Source organism: Malania oleifera, chromosome 4, assembly GCF_029873635.1.
Source record: "Malania oleifera isolate guangnan ecotype guangnan chromosome 4, ASM2987363v1, whole genome shotgun sequence".
NCBI lineage: Eukaryota > Viridiplantae > Streptophyta > Magnoliopsida > Santalales > Ximeniaceae > Malania > Malania oleifera.
Window position 1 is genome coordinate 22,139,615 of NC_080420.1, and position 15,856 is coordinate 22,155,470.

The window sequence follows — 15,856 nt, forward strand, 5'->3', positions numbered from 1 at the left end:
TAGACCAGTACATCATCAATAAAAACAACAACAACCTGATCTAAATATGGATGAAAGATCCTATTCATCAAATCCATAAATATCGCAGGAACATTCGTCAGACCAAATGGTATAACAAGGAACTCGTAATGCCCATACCTAGTCTTGAAAGCCATTTTCGATACATCTTTTGCTCTCACCTTTACTTGATGGTAGCCTGATCTGAGGTCGATCTTAGAATATACCCGTGTACCTTAGAGTTGATAAAACAAATCATCTATACGGGGTAGAGGATACTTGTTCTTAATTGTCACTTTATTAATCTCCCTGTAATCTATGCATATCCTCATAGACCCGTCCTTCTTCTTTAAAAATAATACTAGAGCTCCCCACAGGGTTACACTAGGTCGTATGAAACCCTTATCAAGTAAATCCTGTAACTGATATTTCAATTCTACCAACTCTGCTGGCGTAAAGATCGGCGCTGTACCTGGAAGTAGATCAATGGAAAAATCAACCTCACGATTAGGTGGCAAACCCGAGAATTCATCTAGAGACACATCTATAAATTCTTTCACTACTGGCGTGTTAATAAGCTTCAATTCATTCTCTAAAATTTCTTTCATCCAGGCTACAAATCACTGACAACCACTCAGGAGCAGTCTCCTCGCCTAGATGGCTAAGATCATCTGAGGTAGAGATTGCACTCGTGACCCTGTAAATCTGAATTCTGGTCTTCCTAGCGGTCTAAAAATTACTTCTCTCGCATGACAGTTTATACTGGAAAAATTAGTTGCTACCCAATCCATGCCGAAAATAATATTAAACCCATGCATGTTTAGCACTACCAAATTAACAGATAGAATCCTCCCCTGAACATCAACTGGACAACCATGAAGCACCCTACCACATCTCACTACTGACCTGGTCGGTGTAGCTACTAAGAATTCAACATCTAGTGATTGTGTTTTAGCCCCACACAATTTAACACACCCTAAAGATACAAACGAGTGTGTAGCACCTTAATCAAATAGTGCAATAAATTTAAATGAAAAAATATTAACCGTACCTGTCACAGCATTGCTGGCTGTCTCAGCATCACCCGGCATCAGAGCAAAAACCCTAGCTGGGGCCATATTCTGCTGTTGGCCTCCATGTGGCGCCTAATAGCCTCCCCGGTGTGATTTGGGAGCTGGAGCACCATCTGGTGGTGTAGGGCAATCATGCATCAAGTGCCTTTGTCTACCGCAGCGATAGCAGACAACTCGTCCCAGTCGACACTCTCCCCAGTGCCTCCTCCCACAAGTCTGACAGACAGGAGGATTCTGCACTGCCTACACCTCATGACCCCCAAACACCTACCTCTGTCCTCTACCATAGTTTCCTCTCCTCCACTGACCCTACTTAGGACCCTGCTAAAAGCCTAATGACGTAGATCTCTTCTTCTGTCCCTGCTCCTCTACGTCCATATGCTCGCTAATCTCAGCCAAAGCTGCTCTATCGACCAACTCAGCAAAGTCCTGTATCTTCAGCACCACCACCTGCTTAAATATACCTTGCCTCAAACCTCTCTCAAACTGTCTCATCTTCTTAATCTCATCAGGAACAATATACGAAGCAAATCGTGCGAGCTCTATAAACCGCGCCGCATACTACTCTACCGACAGCTGTCCCTGTTTCAGATTTAGGAACTCTTCCACTTTAGCTTCCCTGACCGTGGCTAGGAAATATCTTTCAAAGAATAACTCTTTAAACCTGTCCCAAGTCATTACTATTGGCGTCGTCCTCTGCTGCTCTAGAAGCTTCACTACAGTCCACCACTTCTCAGCCTCTCCTGCTAGTTTATAGGTGGCGAATATGATCCTCTGTTCTTTCGCACACTGCAACACAGCCAAGATCTTCTCAATTTCTTGCATCCAATTCTCAGCGGTTGCAAGATCGACCCCTCCTGAAAATGTCGAAGGATTCATCTTCGTAAACTTCTCTATAGTGCACCCATGCCCTACAGATGGACCTCCCTGCTCTTTAGAGCTTATAGCAATCTCAGCCATAATCTGCTAAGCCACGCCGCATAAAACTGCGTCAAAATCAGCCCTTCCTGCAGTCGAGGGCCCTGCTCCATCACTACCACTCGCGTGGGCTCTACCTCCTCCAGGGTCCATCTTGAAAAACAATAAACATGATTTAGATACATATTCCCTATATTTCACTCACCCTACATAGTCCATTATTTTAATAACCCCATCCTATTCCTAAATCCAGTTCTACATTCTAGGAACACAACCCGACAATAGCTTACTATGGTTTTCCTAAAATCGTCACCCCAGGAAAAACATAGAAACTACCACGGGAGTCCTACCTTTAGACTGTAGAACAAAACCCCAAATCTTTTCCTATACTCTGGTATTGTTTCCGCTACACTCTAAAGTCTATAGAACCTAACAACTTAGGCTTTGATATTAAACTGTAACGACCTGCCTATTTTATAATTTTTTTTTATATAATAAAACCCAAAATAATAAATCTTGCAGATCATATCCACCTGTACTCGTGGGTACCAGGGATATATCAAAAATACAGTATGGAAGCCTAAGCAGCAGGAAAACATAAAATCATATACATAACTTAATATCACTTAATACAATACCAGAGTTTACTATATCCATAATACACATCCCAAAATAACCAAAAACCAGCCTTAGGGTCAACACCCAAAACCACCATCGAACTTTAGCAAACGATTTACCCTTCAGAAAGGGCAGGTCAATTGTATCTACCTCAGCGGAGCTTTATCCGCTCTCCTATCCGGGGCTCCTGAAAAGTTCATGAAATTTCGGGGTGAGACACCTCTCAGTAAGGGAAAATAAACTAATACCACTGTGTGGCAACATGAGTATTCCGTGTTATATATAAGAGCATACATAAACATATTTAGTAAAATTGTCAACATTATTTCTAGGAAAACATGTATAATCATAGCATAACCAAACATACTAAGTTTCCATAAACATAATCTGTCTTTTATAATGATAATAGTACGAAAACAACACTAGTAGGTTAGCTGACTAATGTCATGTATTACCCCCACATGACTGGGTTGTGTGGCCCGAAGGCGAGACCTGACAATGGCTGGCCGACCACTGCCAAGTCAAAATAATGTCTGTAAGTACGATGGGTTTGCCAAATTGGTCCGTACACCAGGGCACCAACACTTTAATAACCACATCGACTATCCATCCTCACGCTGTCTCGTACGACAACAATAACACAAATATCACGATAAACGTGACCACATAGCTACGGTACCATGTCTAGTGTAAGCCTAAACCAAGCCAACTAGGTTCTGATACTATATATCATATTCCAAATCGTGATACATCATTATTCCATAGTAATAATTGTCAATTCACCATCATCATATCACATTTCATATACAAAGTGAAAAATCATCGGCCCGTACATCTGCATTTCATAATTTATCAATCATAGCCCATACACCGCATCACATAACAAATAAGAGACTCGGCCCATACGCCGGCTCAATCACCTCAATAGCTCGGCCCGTACATTGGTATATCATATCAGTAGCTCGGCCCATACGCCGGCATATCATATAAAAATATTCTCGACCCATACACCGGTTTTACCATTGTAAAACTCTACATTTTCTTAGAAAATAGTATTTCATTATAAATCTTACTCATGCCACACAGAATGGGTATTAGGTATATTTAAACACATCGACATTTATCATAGTATTTCCCAACATAAAATATACATATATATATATATTCATTTTCCTAAAACCAAATATTATAAGATTACACATACATTTTCATAAAATTACTGGTTTAGTTTATTCCCTTACCTGATTCTTGAAAAGCCCCTAAAATAATCCGCCCTGCACCCGCAGGGTTCCCCGCTCAACACCTTGAAAATAATATTTTCCAGAACTAAACTTCAGTGTTTCATCATATATAACATTTTTTACAACTATAGTAAAACCAAATATTGAGTAGAAAACCTTACCCTGAATTTGGGATGGTTTCCAACTCAGCCCCACTGACGATCCACTCTATCAGATTTAAAGAGAATTCTCTCAGGAGTATCGTGGTGGCTTTAGATCATTGAACCGGAAGAAATTCGGTCCAAAAACTAAGACAGAAGAGTGGAAAACCGAATGGAGAAGAGAGAGAGAGTCTGTTCGCGTGAAGTTTGCCAAAAATTGGCGTTTAGCACTATTTATACTATGGAATTTCTCGATGAGCCACGTCACCTCGTCGACGAGGTCATGAAGACAACTCTTCGACTTACTCTCTCCTTATTGAAGAAATTCAGAGTCACCCAAAACTCTCTCTCGGTATTTTTTCATCGACGATACATGTCCTCGTCGACGAGCCTAATTGTAACTTCGCATTCGTCGACGAAGTCTGCTGCCCCTTTGTTTTCCCTTCCAACTTCTATTTTTCCCCCTCTTCATCATTATTTAAAATACCATAATTTATCTGGGTCATTACAGATCTACTCCAGCAGATTTGAAGAGAACTCTCCTAGGAGTGTCGTGGTGGCCTTGGATCGTCGAACCGGCAAGAATCCGGCCTGAAATCCTAGAGAGCCTTGTTATGATGATCTCATGGTTAGTGCACGATACCGTAACTATATGTATGTAGGGGTGCAACCACACGGCTCATATATAGTGTGGATGGTGAAATTAGGAATAGCTTCCCAAGAGGGGGGGGTGAATTGGATTCTAAAAATTTCTTTTGGTTCCTTTTAAAATACCTTAAACTTCTTTTATTTCTTTTAACCAATTCTTGACTTATTTTTTTTTTAATTCTTTAATCAATCAAGAACTTAGTTCTTTTATCCAATCAATTAAACACAATCTTCAAACAATCAATTTATTTGCCAAGTATAAGTTAAACAACAAACAACCAAACCAAGATATAAAGTATTCAGCACTTTGGTAATATAAGATCTTAAGATAGTTTGTTTGTTTATATAAGCCCTGTGATTATGAATTATAATTTATGCTTGCTGAAGTAAAGACCTGTATAAATAAATCCAATCACTCTTTCCAAATATTTAGAATTCAAATAAACTCTTGGTAAATTTATCTTTAGGGTGTTAACCAAGTAACGTACTCCTGTATGGTTTTCGCAAGATATGGTGTAACCAACGTACTCCCTTTCAGTTTCTGCAACCCAAATCAAAATTAGACTTTAAGTTTACTTGATTTCCAAATATGCGTAGTATGTATAATTTAGATATTTAAATCATCCACGCAGTTGTATATGAACTGAAAATAAAGAATAGGGAAAGAGAGAGTGAGACGGAGATTTTTACGAGGTTCAGCTTATACCCAGCCTATGTCCTCGCCTTTAGCAAACCACCAAAGGATTCACTAAACCTGTTCCATTGACGGGTGGAACAAAACCAATTACAACATTCCTTGGTTAAGGCTAGAGCGCGCCTTCTCCAAACAATATTCCCTCGTTCGATCACTCCTTACATAGGCTAGAGTCCGCCTCTCTAAGCAATATCCCCTTGCTTAGCCAATGATCCAAATACCTTGGAATATCAATGAACTACAAGAAACACAAGATAAAATCTGCGTACAAGTATACTCTCTCAAAGAGCAAGTTAGTACAATTTCAGCATTATATACTTCAATGTAAAATATTAATAGGAAATAGAATGAAACTCAAGTGTAGAATTCACCAATATCCTTCTTAGAAGAGGATTAGCAGTAGGAATTCAAAGGAAGAATAATCAAAACTTCAGAGTTCTCAACAAAAGAATTTTTCAATGAGTGAGCAAGAGAACTTAGGAAGAACAAGAGTACTTTCAGCTTCTCAAAACAGATTTTTCAATTCTTGGATGTATTTTGATTTGTAAAACCATGTATTTATAGGATTTCAAACTTGCAAAAGTTTCCTTAAAGAGTTTCCCTATTTATTAGAATATTTAAGGTTCAAACGGCTATAATTTAAAACATTAGAATTTTCAAAATTTACCCGTTGAACAGTTTTTAAATGTCTGACAGCAGTGACCCCATTTTAGTGTTTTAGCCATAACTTCTTATGTATAACTCCAAATTAGGTGTTCTTAGTGTCAAAAGAAAGATAAGAGAAAGTACTAAAACTTCTGTGTTTACCAGTATTTAAAATAATGAGTGTTTGATAGGGAAAAATTCACCTCAATGTGGCTGTATAAAAACTAACAGCATTTGGGAAAAACTCTTTTTGGTGCTCTTTATTCCAAAAATGATTCTAACCTTTTTAAAATAAATTTTGACCTTATAAAAATATTTTTCAGGTATTTTAAAAAGTATCTAGGTCTAAGAAATTAACCTAAGAGGTTCAAAATATTTCATACGATATTTTTAACATTAAAGCACTTACATGAGACTTCTAAAATATTAACATTCTAAGTTCTTGAGTCTTCATGCTTTGTCCTTGGATTGAATCCATCTTTTCTTCAAGCTTCCATATTCTTTGAGCTTTCTTACTTTGCCTTTCTTTGCTCTTTTGAATTTAATATGCCTTGGCTTTCAACAACTCATTTATGTCCTCATATTCTTCAACAAGTAATTCATGTCTTGGCTCATTTAAGTTTCATTTGATCCTTGTGAGCACTTTGACCTTGCTTCCATCATATTTGATCCTTGTGGGCACTTTGACCTTACTTTCACATATATGAACCCTGAAGTATCATTACTCATACAAATACATTAAATTTCACTTGTTTGTTAGCATCAAAATAAGATAACAAGATTTTAAGCCTTGTAAGGCCAACAGATGATAAAGACGATTGGTGGCCTGGGTAAAGTACTCCCCAAAGGAGTGATTCTAGGGCCCCATCCGACGGAGTAATTCCCGATAAATCAGCCTTCGGGCCGGCCTTTAGGTACAGATTGAGTAGGCACTAGCGTACAACTTTATGTTTGACTTAGTATTAGTCAGCTGACTATTTGTTAGGTCCAGCCTCTAGGCCGCACAACCTGTCATGGGGGGAAGCATGTCGCACATGTATGTGATGGCGTGACGACGCTAGTCCTACAGAACAAGTTGTATCTTCTAGGTATATATGAGCATATTTACTATAGAAAAGGTTATATTAAACCAGAAGTATGTATTTTTAAATTTACAGAGTAATACAGTTTTTTAAAATGCCAATTAAATGTATTTAAATGTTAGCAATATATGTACACTTGAAATCTCATGCTAGCCACACATCGACAATAATATAATCCATTTTACTAAGAGGTGTCTTATCGTAGCATACAAATGTTGTTTCAGGTCCTCCGAGGGATCGAGCTTAGCGTCCGGCCGAGCTGAGTTTGGATAGTAGATAGTCCTTATTAGAGCTGGTAAGATATTAGACAGTGTCTGTCTCTTTTGGGATTGTAATAGCAGATTATGTTTTTAGTTATGTATGAATGTGTATGAGAAACAGTTAGAAACTCTGGTAAGTTTTATTAGAAGATGTATGTCTTCTGTTGTATATGTTTATGCAATTCAGTATGAAACACTCAATTTCCCTTATTTAGGCGAATTGCATATGCATGGTATCAGAGAGATGTATGTTATATATGTTTAGTGGCACTCTAGACCCACTTAGAGGATCGAGGCGCTATTGAACCATACCCTAAATAGAAGCTAACTGCTAGAAGCTCTCCCTTGTGGTGTTGCTTCCAGTGCAGGACACAATACAAATTCCAATGTCTATACGTTGTCCTCCATCTACTAGGATAAGATCAATGTAGAAGGTGGTTTTATAGGCAAGGGATGTGTTGACATGGCTTACTGAAACATAATTTGGGCCATTGGAAGAATTAGGGCTTTAGTAAATTTACAGGAATTTAATAGAATATGATAGTGAAATTAATAGTGATCATGTTTAGCCTTACTTCTTACTTGGACAAAGATTACATGAAAATTATAATTAAATTAATTGATCATCCCAATGCCTTATGACAATTCTTTGGGAAACATTTATTATAGATATCAAATACCATTAAATCTTGAATCGATTATTCACTTCTTTTCACAAATTTCAAAAAAGAAATCATGTAAATATTTTATCTAAGCTTGATTTAGGGAATAACCAACCATCTCATATCTTTAGGGGATGTTTTTTTTTTTTTTTTTCCCATAAGTAATCTTTATTTTGCATTTGGATGGGCAAAAAAAAAAAAAAATCACTTAAAAATTTTGTACTACAAATTTTTTTAGCCTAACGGCTACGTTCCGCAGGTGGTAACAACTAAAAGCCACGCAGCTTTGGCCGTTGATTGGGTTGGCTTTTATTTCCGCAGAACAGCATCGTGCGGCGGAGGATACGAAGCCTCCTAGTCAGAGCACGGAGTACCACGAACGGACAAACGTGGCATTCTCTGATAAGCTTAAAGTGGGGCCCGCATAAGACAACCACTGTGCAGTCGACACGTTTGGCAGAGCAAGGGATCTCGACGGGCACGTAGCCGTTCGGTGAGTTAATGGACGGTGCGTGACCAACTTGTCATTTTAGTGTGGGAATGGGAACAGAGGCAGCGCGAAATGTGGTATGGCTGTACCCGTTCAGAAAAGAAACCCCGCTCCACGTGACAAAAGACGGGCAGACGTCGACCAAATATGTTAATTAATTAATCCCCATTAAAATATTATTAATAATTAATAATTATCAATCTCTAGACAAAAATAAAAAAAATAAAATTTAAAAAAACGAGTGGTGGAGAGAGAGAGAAAGAGATAGGGAGGAGAGAGAGAGAGAGTACGCTCCCCACCAATCATCTCCACCGTCAGTCCTAATCGCTGGCTCCTTTTTTAAGCTGTTGGATCTCTCAGGTTTTTCTGTTTGTTTTTATTTTAATTTTTAATTTTTAGGGGTGGACTGTAAAATGTCAATCTTGGGGAGATATTTTGAGCACCGATGACAGTTGGCACGCGCTGATTGAACAACTTTATTTTTTTAATGGACATTAATTTTAGCCTTAATTATTTCACCGAAGGGGTTATTTTTTGGATGGTGCAGGGTGCAGGATAAACTCCGTGCTCCTCCAGTGAGATGCATTAATTTTTTCCATTCTCGTTTTCATCTCGCAACGTTACCCTTACTATTTATTTAGAAGTTTACTATATTAGCAATAAATTAAAGCATGCAATTTCACTAACTGCCAGATATATATTTTAAAAAATAGAAAATGACATAAAACTTAGAGAAATGCTATTAATTAGCACTTTAAAAAATAGAAAATGATATAAAAATATGTTAACTTGTATTTTTATAATAAAACAACAAATTTATTCTCTTTTAAAATTTTTTAGTTATAAAATAAAAATTTAAGTATGAAATTGTTATTGAATATAAGAAAACTAATTGTCAAGTGCTAGTAGTAGTTTTTTTTTAGAGGATGAGATTATCATTTATTGTCAATATCAATTTTGAGTATTATGTGAGTTGTACTTTATTTTTAGAAGGCCCTTAATTTTTTGTAATATTTATTTTATTGTTAGACTGCAAAAAAAAGAAAAAGAAGAAAAAATTGCGTGTAAAAAAAGCAAAGAATATAACAATGCTAAAAGTTTCCTATAAAGCTTTACACCGATCAATTTGCGGAAAAGAGACATTCACTAAAGTAATTTGAAAAATACTGATTGATTAATCCATGCTTTGTCTTTATTAAAATAAGAAAGGGGTTTAGTCATAAATCGGCTGATCACTTTCGGAATATAAGGCCAGCAACTTTTTTTTTTGTTTTGCAAAAAAAGTACGTATTTAGAATATATGAACTTCAGACATTTGCTTGCATCTATAAAAATGTTGATATTGCAAATTAATTAACTAATTATATTAATTAGTTATTTTCAAGACACTTAAAACGACGACTATTGACAATTTGTAACACCTAAAAATTATGTTTTAGTTTGCAAGCAATCAGAATTTAGGACATTTAAATTAATGACTTATGATAAATTCTTCTTCAATTAAGAAACATATTTAATAAAAATCTTACAACAAGCAATTTCATATTTTTAAAAAAATATAAAAAAATTTAAAGAAATTACGTGAAATTTTTTATCCACGCGATAATGCTAAAAAATCCTAAAAATTAAGAGAGATGAACTTATAAGATAAGTTTGTAATGACATAATAATTATTAAAAAGTATTTTGGCTATATTTATTTTTAAAGTATTATTAGAAAATATTTTTCTTAAACACGATGAAGATAAATTAACAAAAAAACAATATAATTGTTCTGAAAATAAATTATATATAAAATTTCAAAATAAATAAATCTTTTTATTTATGAAAATTTTGAAATTCAAAAAAATAGTTACTTGGCCTAATCTTTTGTCAAACTCCGAAAAAAAACGTTGTCGTTTTTCTTTTTCTTTTTCTTTTGACATTAAATTGGTTGCCCTCTTTAGCCCTTTTCACTCGGGAATAAAACTTTTCCACCACTGCACAAAAATACTAGCAATTTGGGCAATGGGGATTTTAAATAGATGCCTTGCGTCGCATTGTCCAGGACACGTGGCTCGAAGAGGGCGCGAGTTCGTTGCTTCGGTACCCGCCCTGTGCGCAGAATCTGGGCCCCACCACGAGATATTTATACATTTTATATGAATTTACGAAAATATATATACAGACACGAGTTGGGTTAGGATGCGAAAACCGATGAGATTTGGCGCGGGAGGCACCGCCTGCGTGAGGAAATAAATTGATTATTAAAAAAAATAAATTCGGTGTTTGTGGAGAGAGAAAGTAGAGAGAAACAGAGGCGTCGCAGCCTTGCAGGTTTTGCCCCCACTTTCTCATTTTTTTCCTTCTCTCTGCTGTTGGCCAATACCCAAACGCTTTTTCTTTCTCTCTCTTCATCTCTCTCTCTCTCTCTCTCTCTCTCTCTCTCTCATAAGCTCCTTTTCTGGATCCATTTTGTCTTTTTCTCTCTCCACTTTCTACCGCTATAAGTTTCACCAAAGTCTATCGATTGATTCTCCTCTTCTCATAGCGCCAGCTCCTGGCTCTGCGTGTCTGATTTTTATTTATTTATTTTTGAATCCTCCATAGGAGGAGCTCTTCAGCTTGCTGAGGTAAAGCTCTATCTTTCAACCTTCCTTTTTTTCTCACGCTCTCTGTGTTTTCTGAATTTTCTTCTACATTTTGAGGTGTTGTGGTATTTAAAAGTTATGGATTTGCTGGTTTGAGTTTTGAATCGTCTGGTTCGGACAGTTTTTATGAGTTTGCTAGCTGTTTGCGCCGCGTCTTCAGCCTGAAAATAATTGCCTTGAAAAGCTCTCAAAATTTGTAATTTCTCTCGGATTTTTGTTTTTGAGCTCAGTTTCATTTGGAATACGCGTGAGTTTTGCAGATCTGTACGAAATCGACTAATTTCCTCCTCTATTTTAGGAAAGAAAATAATAAACGTTTGAAATATTAGCTGTTTAGGAGATAAGAAATCAATTCGAAGTCTTCCCCGACGGAAGTGAGTTTAAATGTTTTGTAACATATAATCGCCTGTATATATTACATCTGTTTGTGCTTGTTATATAGGGGGGGATTCCTGATGTCTTAAACAGGCAATCGGTTTTCATTTTGAATGGATTTCGTCTTCTTTGCTGTAAATACGAGCGGATTTGAATCTAGCTAGGTAATAGTTTCTTCAAATTTCATTTTTTCCCTTGCCTGTCCGAAAAGAAAAAGTATTTTTGCAAGATCTAGATCTCAAACCTTGTAAAGAGTATGTTCGATTTAGATCTTTTATAAACCTCAGACTAAAATTCTAGGTCTTCCACTTATCGGATGTTCGGTTGATTTTGACTTATGAAGATTTGCCAAAATTGTCTTAGAATCGAAGAAGTTTTGTTTAAATTTTCTGCTACTGCAATCGAGCAGGCGTTTTGAAGGGGAAGAGATCAACGGAAGATGAATCACTGTGCGATCCAGCAGCAAAACGCCTTTGCAGCTCGCGAAGAAATGAACAGGAGCTCTGTTTCTCTCCCTCTCTCCGACCGTAGGGATCCTGTGGTTTGCCCCAAGCCTCGCCGTCTTGGTCTCCTAAACGCCACCATAAACGATCATATGAGGCCTCTTAGATGGCACTTGAGGTATTTTCATTTGTTTTCCATAGCCTTTTTGCTCCAGAAATCCATTTTCACCCCAAAGTCCCAATTTTCATCCCATGTTTTTGTCTATATGCAGTCATCAAGCAGAGGTATGCGATGCAAAAGCAGGATCTGATCTTTTGGACATCATCCTCACAAAGGTATGCTTATTCTTTCTCTAATTTCTTCCTGCCATCTTTTGCGTAAAGAAACTAAGCTAGATCTTGTATTTTCATTATAAAATTCTAAAAGAAACATTTACTAAAATTCCTCCGTAAAATTTCCTCTAAATCTATGTATTTGGAACGCACAGGGAGGGTATAGTGCGGATCAAACACCACAGGTAGCCTCGTCGCCCCCGTTTTTCAGTGGGTCACCGCCGAGCAGAGTAGCTAACCCATTAATTCAAGACGCGCGATTTGGGGACGAAAAGATCACCCCGGCGCCGTTTCCGCCGCCGATGGCCTCCCCGTCGGGCCCGCCGTCGTCTCCGTCCTCCTCCTCGAGGAAAGGCGGATGCGTCCGTGCCAACTTCGGGGACAAACCGGCTGTGAGAATCGAGGGGTTCGATTGCCTGGATAGGGATCGCCGGAATTGCAGCATCCCTGCCCTTGCTTAGGACCACCCCAACAACCCCAGTACATATCAACCAACAACCGCAACCAGACAAACGCAAACACCGATAGCCGAAGAGGAATTTTGAAATTTCAGAGAGGAATTTTGAAGAACTTTACCGTAGTGTAAATATGTTCATATGCGATGATGAAGAAGATGAAGATGATGATGAAGGGTCTGTAAGTAAAAAATCATGAGAGATGTTGGCGGAATAAGGGATTCTTGGTTTTTTTTTTGTAATGGTAGGCATGTTTTTTTTTTTTTTTTTTTTAAATTTTAAATGAGAGGTTTGGTCATGCCGACCGGGAATCAATCAGTCTCTGCTTCCTCGTGTCTTGTAAGTATGGAAGGGAACTTTTCCATTTTTGCTTTTGCTTTCTTTGTTTTCGCTTTTTGTGTTTTAGTTTTTGTTTTGGGTTCTGGGAAGCTTAGCTTCAATGAGCGGCTTCTGAAGAGAATATTGTAAAGATGAAGTTGGCATTATCTATTTGGTAGTAGTAATATTTACACTGTAAATACACTCGGGTGATTCTTGTAATTGGACTTTTCTGCTTTTCTCTTGTTTGGTGGGAGATGTCAATTGTCTACCTCTGCAAGAGCCATGCCCATAGAAAATGGTGGTTGAGAGGCGCATGTTTTGTGGACTTGAAATAATGGGACGATAAATATTTAAAATAATATTTACAAGGAAAGGCTCCACTTGTACCTTAAAATGGCCAATACCAGTGGCCTATGCGTTTGGTTTTAATTTATTTAATTAACAAATTTTTTCTGTGAATTTTATTTTGTGAGTGGATGAAAAGAGAGCTAATTGGTCGTTTTTATTGCATGAAGCAAAAGATTTGTGCAAAACCAAAAAATGTGTTTTGGATCATTAATGTTACATTTAATATATATTTTTTTGGATAAAAGATATTGACTTCCACCCAGTTTAGGAAAAAGAATTCTATCTCGAAATAATTAATTCAGTTTGTTCGCATTTTGGATGTCGCTATTAAAATAGCATTTCTGACTATATTTTTTGTTATTCCATCCAGTTCATAAAGTATTTGACTTGACTTAATGGTAGCTACTTAAATATGCAAGAAATTCTTTTTTTGAACTCATGTACTTTCATAGGTTACAATGTAACTTATCTTATGTTTGAAAATATACGAACTCATATTTTTTCACCACGACGTGCATTTTGTGTCGTTGTCTTGCTTCTATTTGTCTAGATGTGATCCAAGTGGGTTCAAGTGTCTAGAGAGTATTTATCGTAATAAATACGATTATCCTAATATGATATTACCTTCATTGTTTACGGAATTTGATTCTTTAGGGGCGGATCCATCCTTAATTTCAAGATTTTTAAAAACTTCTCCTAAATTTGGTTAAAAATTTTTTTCTCTTTTCTTGTGTCTTTTTGATAAACAAATGTATCCTTGTCTTTTTATGTTGACTTCAAGTCTTTTCAGACAATATTAGAAAAATAAAAAAACTTTTGAATGGCAGTGTTACACTTTATTTTGATATTCTTGTAAAACACAATTAATGGTGATAACAGGAGTCAATGGTTGGATGATTCATTATTTTTCTATCCAAAATTTTAAATTAGTTTGAATTTAAGAGTAATCTGTTTATAAACTTTAACCCAATTAATTGACAAACCGAGTTAGCCAGATCACTCTTTTTAAAAAAAATAAAAATAAATTATTTGATAGGCTGATTGGACTCGTTGGGGTTGGAAAGGTGGACCGCGCTGGCATGCTAACTTGGCTTGGGATTAACTAAACTAACTACGGTTCACGTCTCAAGCCCAATCCCAAGCCCCTCGGGCTTCACGTCTCTTCAGCCTGAGTTGTGGCCTTACGGCGGTGGATGTGCCAAAACACATCCAAAGGTTTGGTCAACATGACTCCACACAATTGGCCAACCAATGGGTGTTTTTTTTTTCTCTCTCTCGAGCATAAGCTTTTGATCCACATTTCTTCATATATTAATAAGAAAAAGAGTAAAATGGGTACTATTTTTTGAAAGACATTTCAACTTATGGTGGAATACTAAAGAAAATTTTTTAAATGAATATATTATATATATATATATATAGTTAATATATATTCATTTATTAATTGGAATGGATAAACTCGAACCCAAATCCACTAAACCTCACCCATTGATGACCCGTCCAAACTCGATTCACCAATCCGTTTTGTCATCCCTAAATAAAGTTACCATTTAATATGTTACAATAATTTTTTTGGAGTTCAAAGAGCGCCATGCGGGTCATATAATACAATGCATAAATCTTGAGCATGATTGGGCATGTTAAATTTAATAATTTTAAAAAATATATCTTTACATAAAAATATTAGTATTTTTAAAAATTATAAAAAACTTCTTAGTGATTAATTTTTTTTTTTTAAATATTAAGTGTTATCACATAGTAAGTAAAACAAAACAATCACTTTCTTGTTCATCAAGAAATAAGTTTGTAAGTTGAAGAACACGGGTATCCTCAAATGGTTTTAAATTGTCTACATGTTAGAATTTTGTCTATTAGCATAGTCTATTTTTATAAAACATGGATTAATTGAATGCTGGATCTTTCAAAGTAATTAAAAATAATGGGCTTATAATAGTAAGTGATAATCATATTTTGTATTGAGCTTTTTATGCACCAACAAGATAACGTCCGTGTGGGCCTTGTGAGTAAGTGGCCCATGATGGCTAGAGGTCGGTCTCATATAAAAACTCTTCATAAATGCAATGAGATTCCTACCTTCGCTTGACTGCTAATATAGTTTTCGATCAACACAACTTAGGATGAGGAAATAACATAACTTGCTTTCCACATCCAATTTCAAGCTCTCGACACTAATCTGCCTCATGGAATCATTGGTACAAGGTACATGTTGTGTATTATTTAATTTCATGTTGAGATATTACTATTATTAATTATTATGTGCTAATGAAATCTATCAATTGGTGTTAGCGCAGGTTTCCTAATCATCCATTGGTCGTGAATATTTTGACTTTATTTTTCGTTTTGAAAATTTTGAACCCGTTTATGTACTATACAATAATAGTTTAACTATATCAAGATTAGATTCAAGTAATAATTTTGAATGATTGTGAATTGTTAAGAAGAAATATTTTGAGGTTTTGAGCC

At 36.3% G+C, this 15,856-nt stretch overlaps 1 protein-coding gene across 2 annotated transcripts; it reads left to right on the forward strand.

Moving 5' to 3' along the window:
- The first annotated feature begins 10,640 nt into the window (after positions 1 to 10,640).
- LOC131154569 (uncharacterized) lies at positions 10,641 to 13,243 on the forward strand. Of its 2 annotated transcripts, XM_058107412.1 has the most exons (5): positions 10,741 to 11,079; positions 11,540 to 11,636; positions 11,882 to 12,093; positions 12,188 to 12,251; positions 12,404 to 13,243. In XM_058107412.1, exons 3-5 carry the CDS (start codon positions 11,912 to 11,914, stop codon positions 12,707 to 12,709), a joined length of 552 nt encoding a protein of 183 aa, XP_057963395.1. In that variant the 5' UTR covers positions 10,741 to 11,079; positions 11,540 to 11,636; positions 11,882 to 11,911; the 3' UTR covers positions 12,710 to 13,243. The 2 variants fall into 2 exon arrangements, with proteins under 2 accessions (XP_057963394.1, XP_057963395.1); XM_058107411.1 differs by lacking the exon at positions 11,540 to 11,636 and having other exon boundaries at positions 10,641 to 11,079.
- Positions 13,244 to 15,856: the final 2,613 nt, after the last annotated feature.

What these genes read in the sequence shown, in the direction of transcription:
- LOC131154569 (XM_058107411.1), top strand. Translation starts at nt 11,912, where the DNA reads ATGAATCACTGTGCGATCCAGCAGCAAAACGCCTTTGCAGCTCGCGAA. An exon ending in CCTCTTAGATGGCACTTGAG is followed by an intron (nt 12,094 to 12,187) that starts GTATTTTCATTT and finishes GTCTATATGCAG; the next exon opens with TCATCAAGCAGAGGTATGCG. An exon ending in TGGACATCATCCTCACAAAG is followed by an intron (nt 12,252 to 12,403) that starts GTATGCTTATTC and finishes TGGAACGCACAG; the next exon opens with GGAGGGTATAGTGCGGATCA.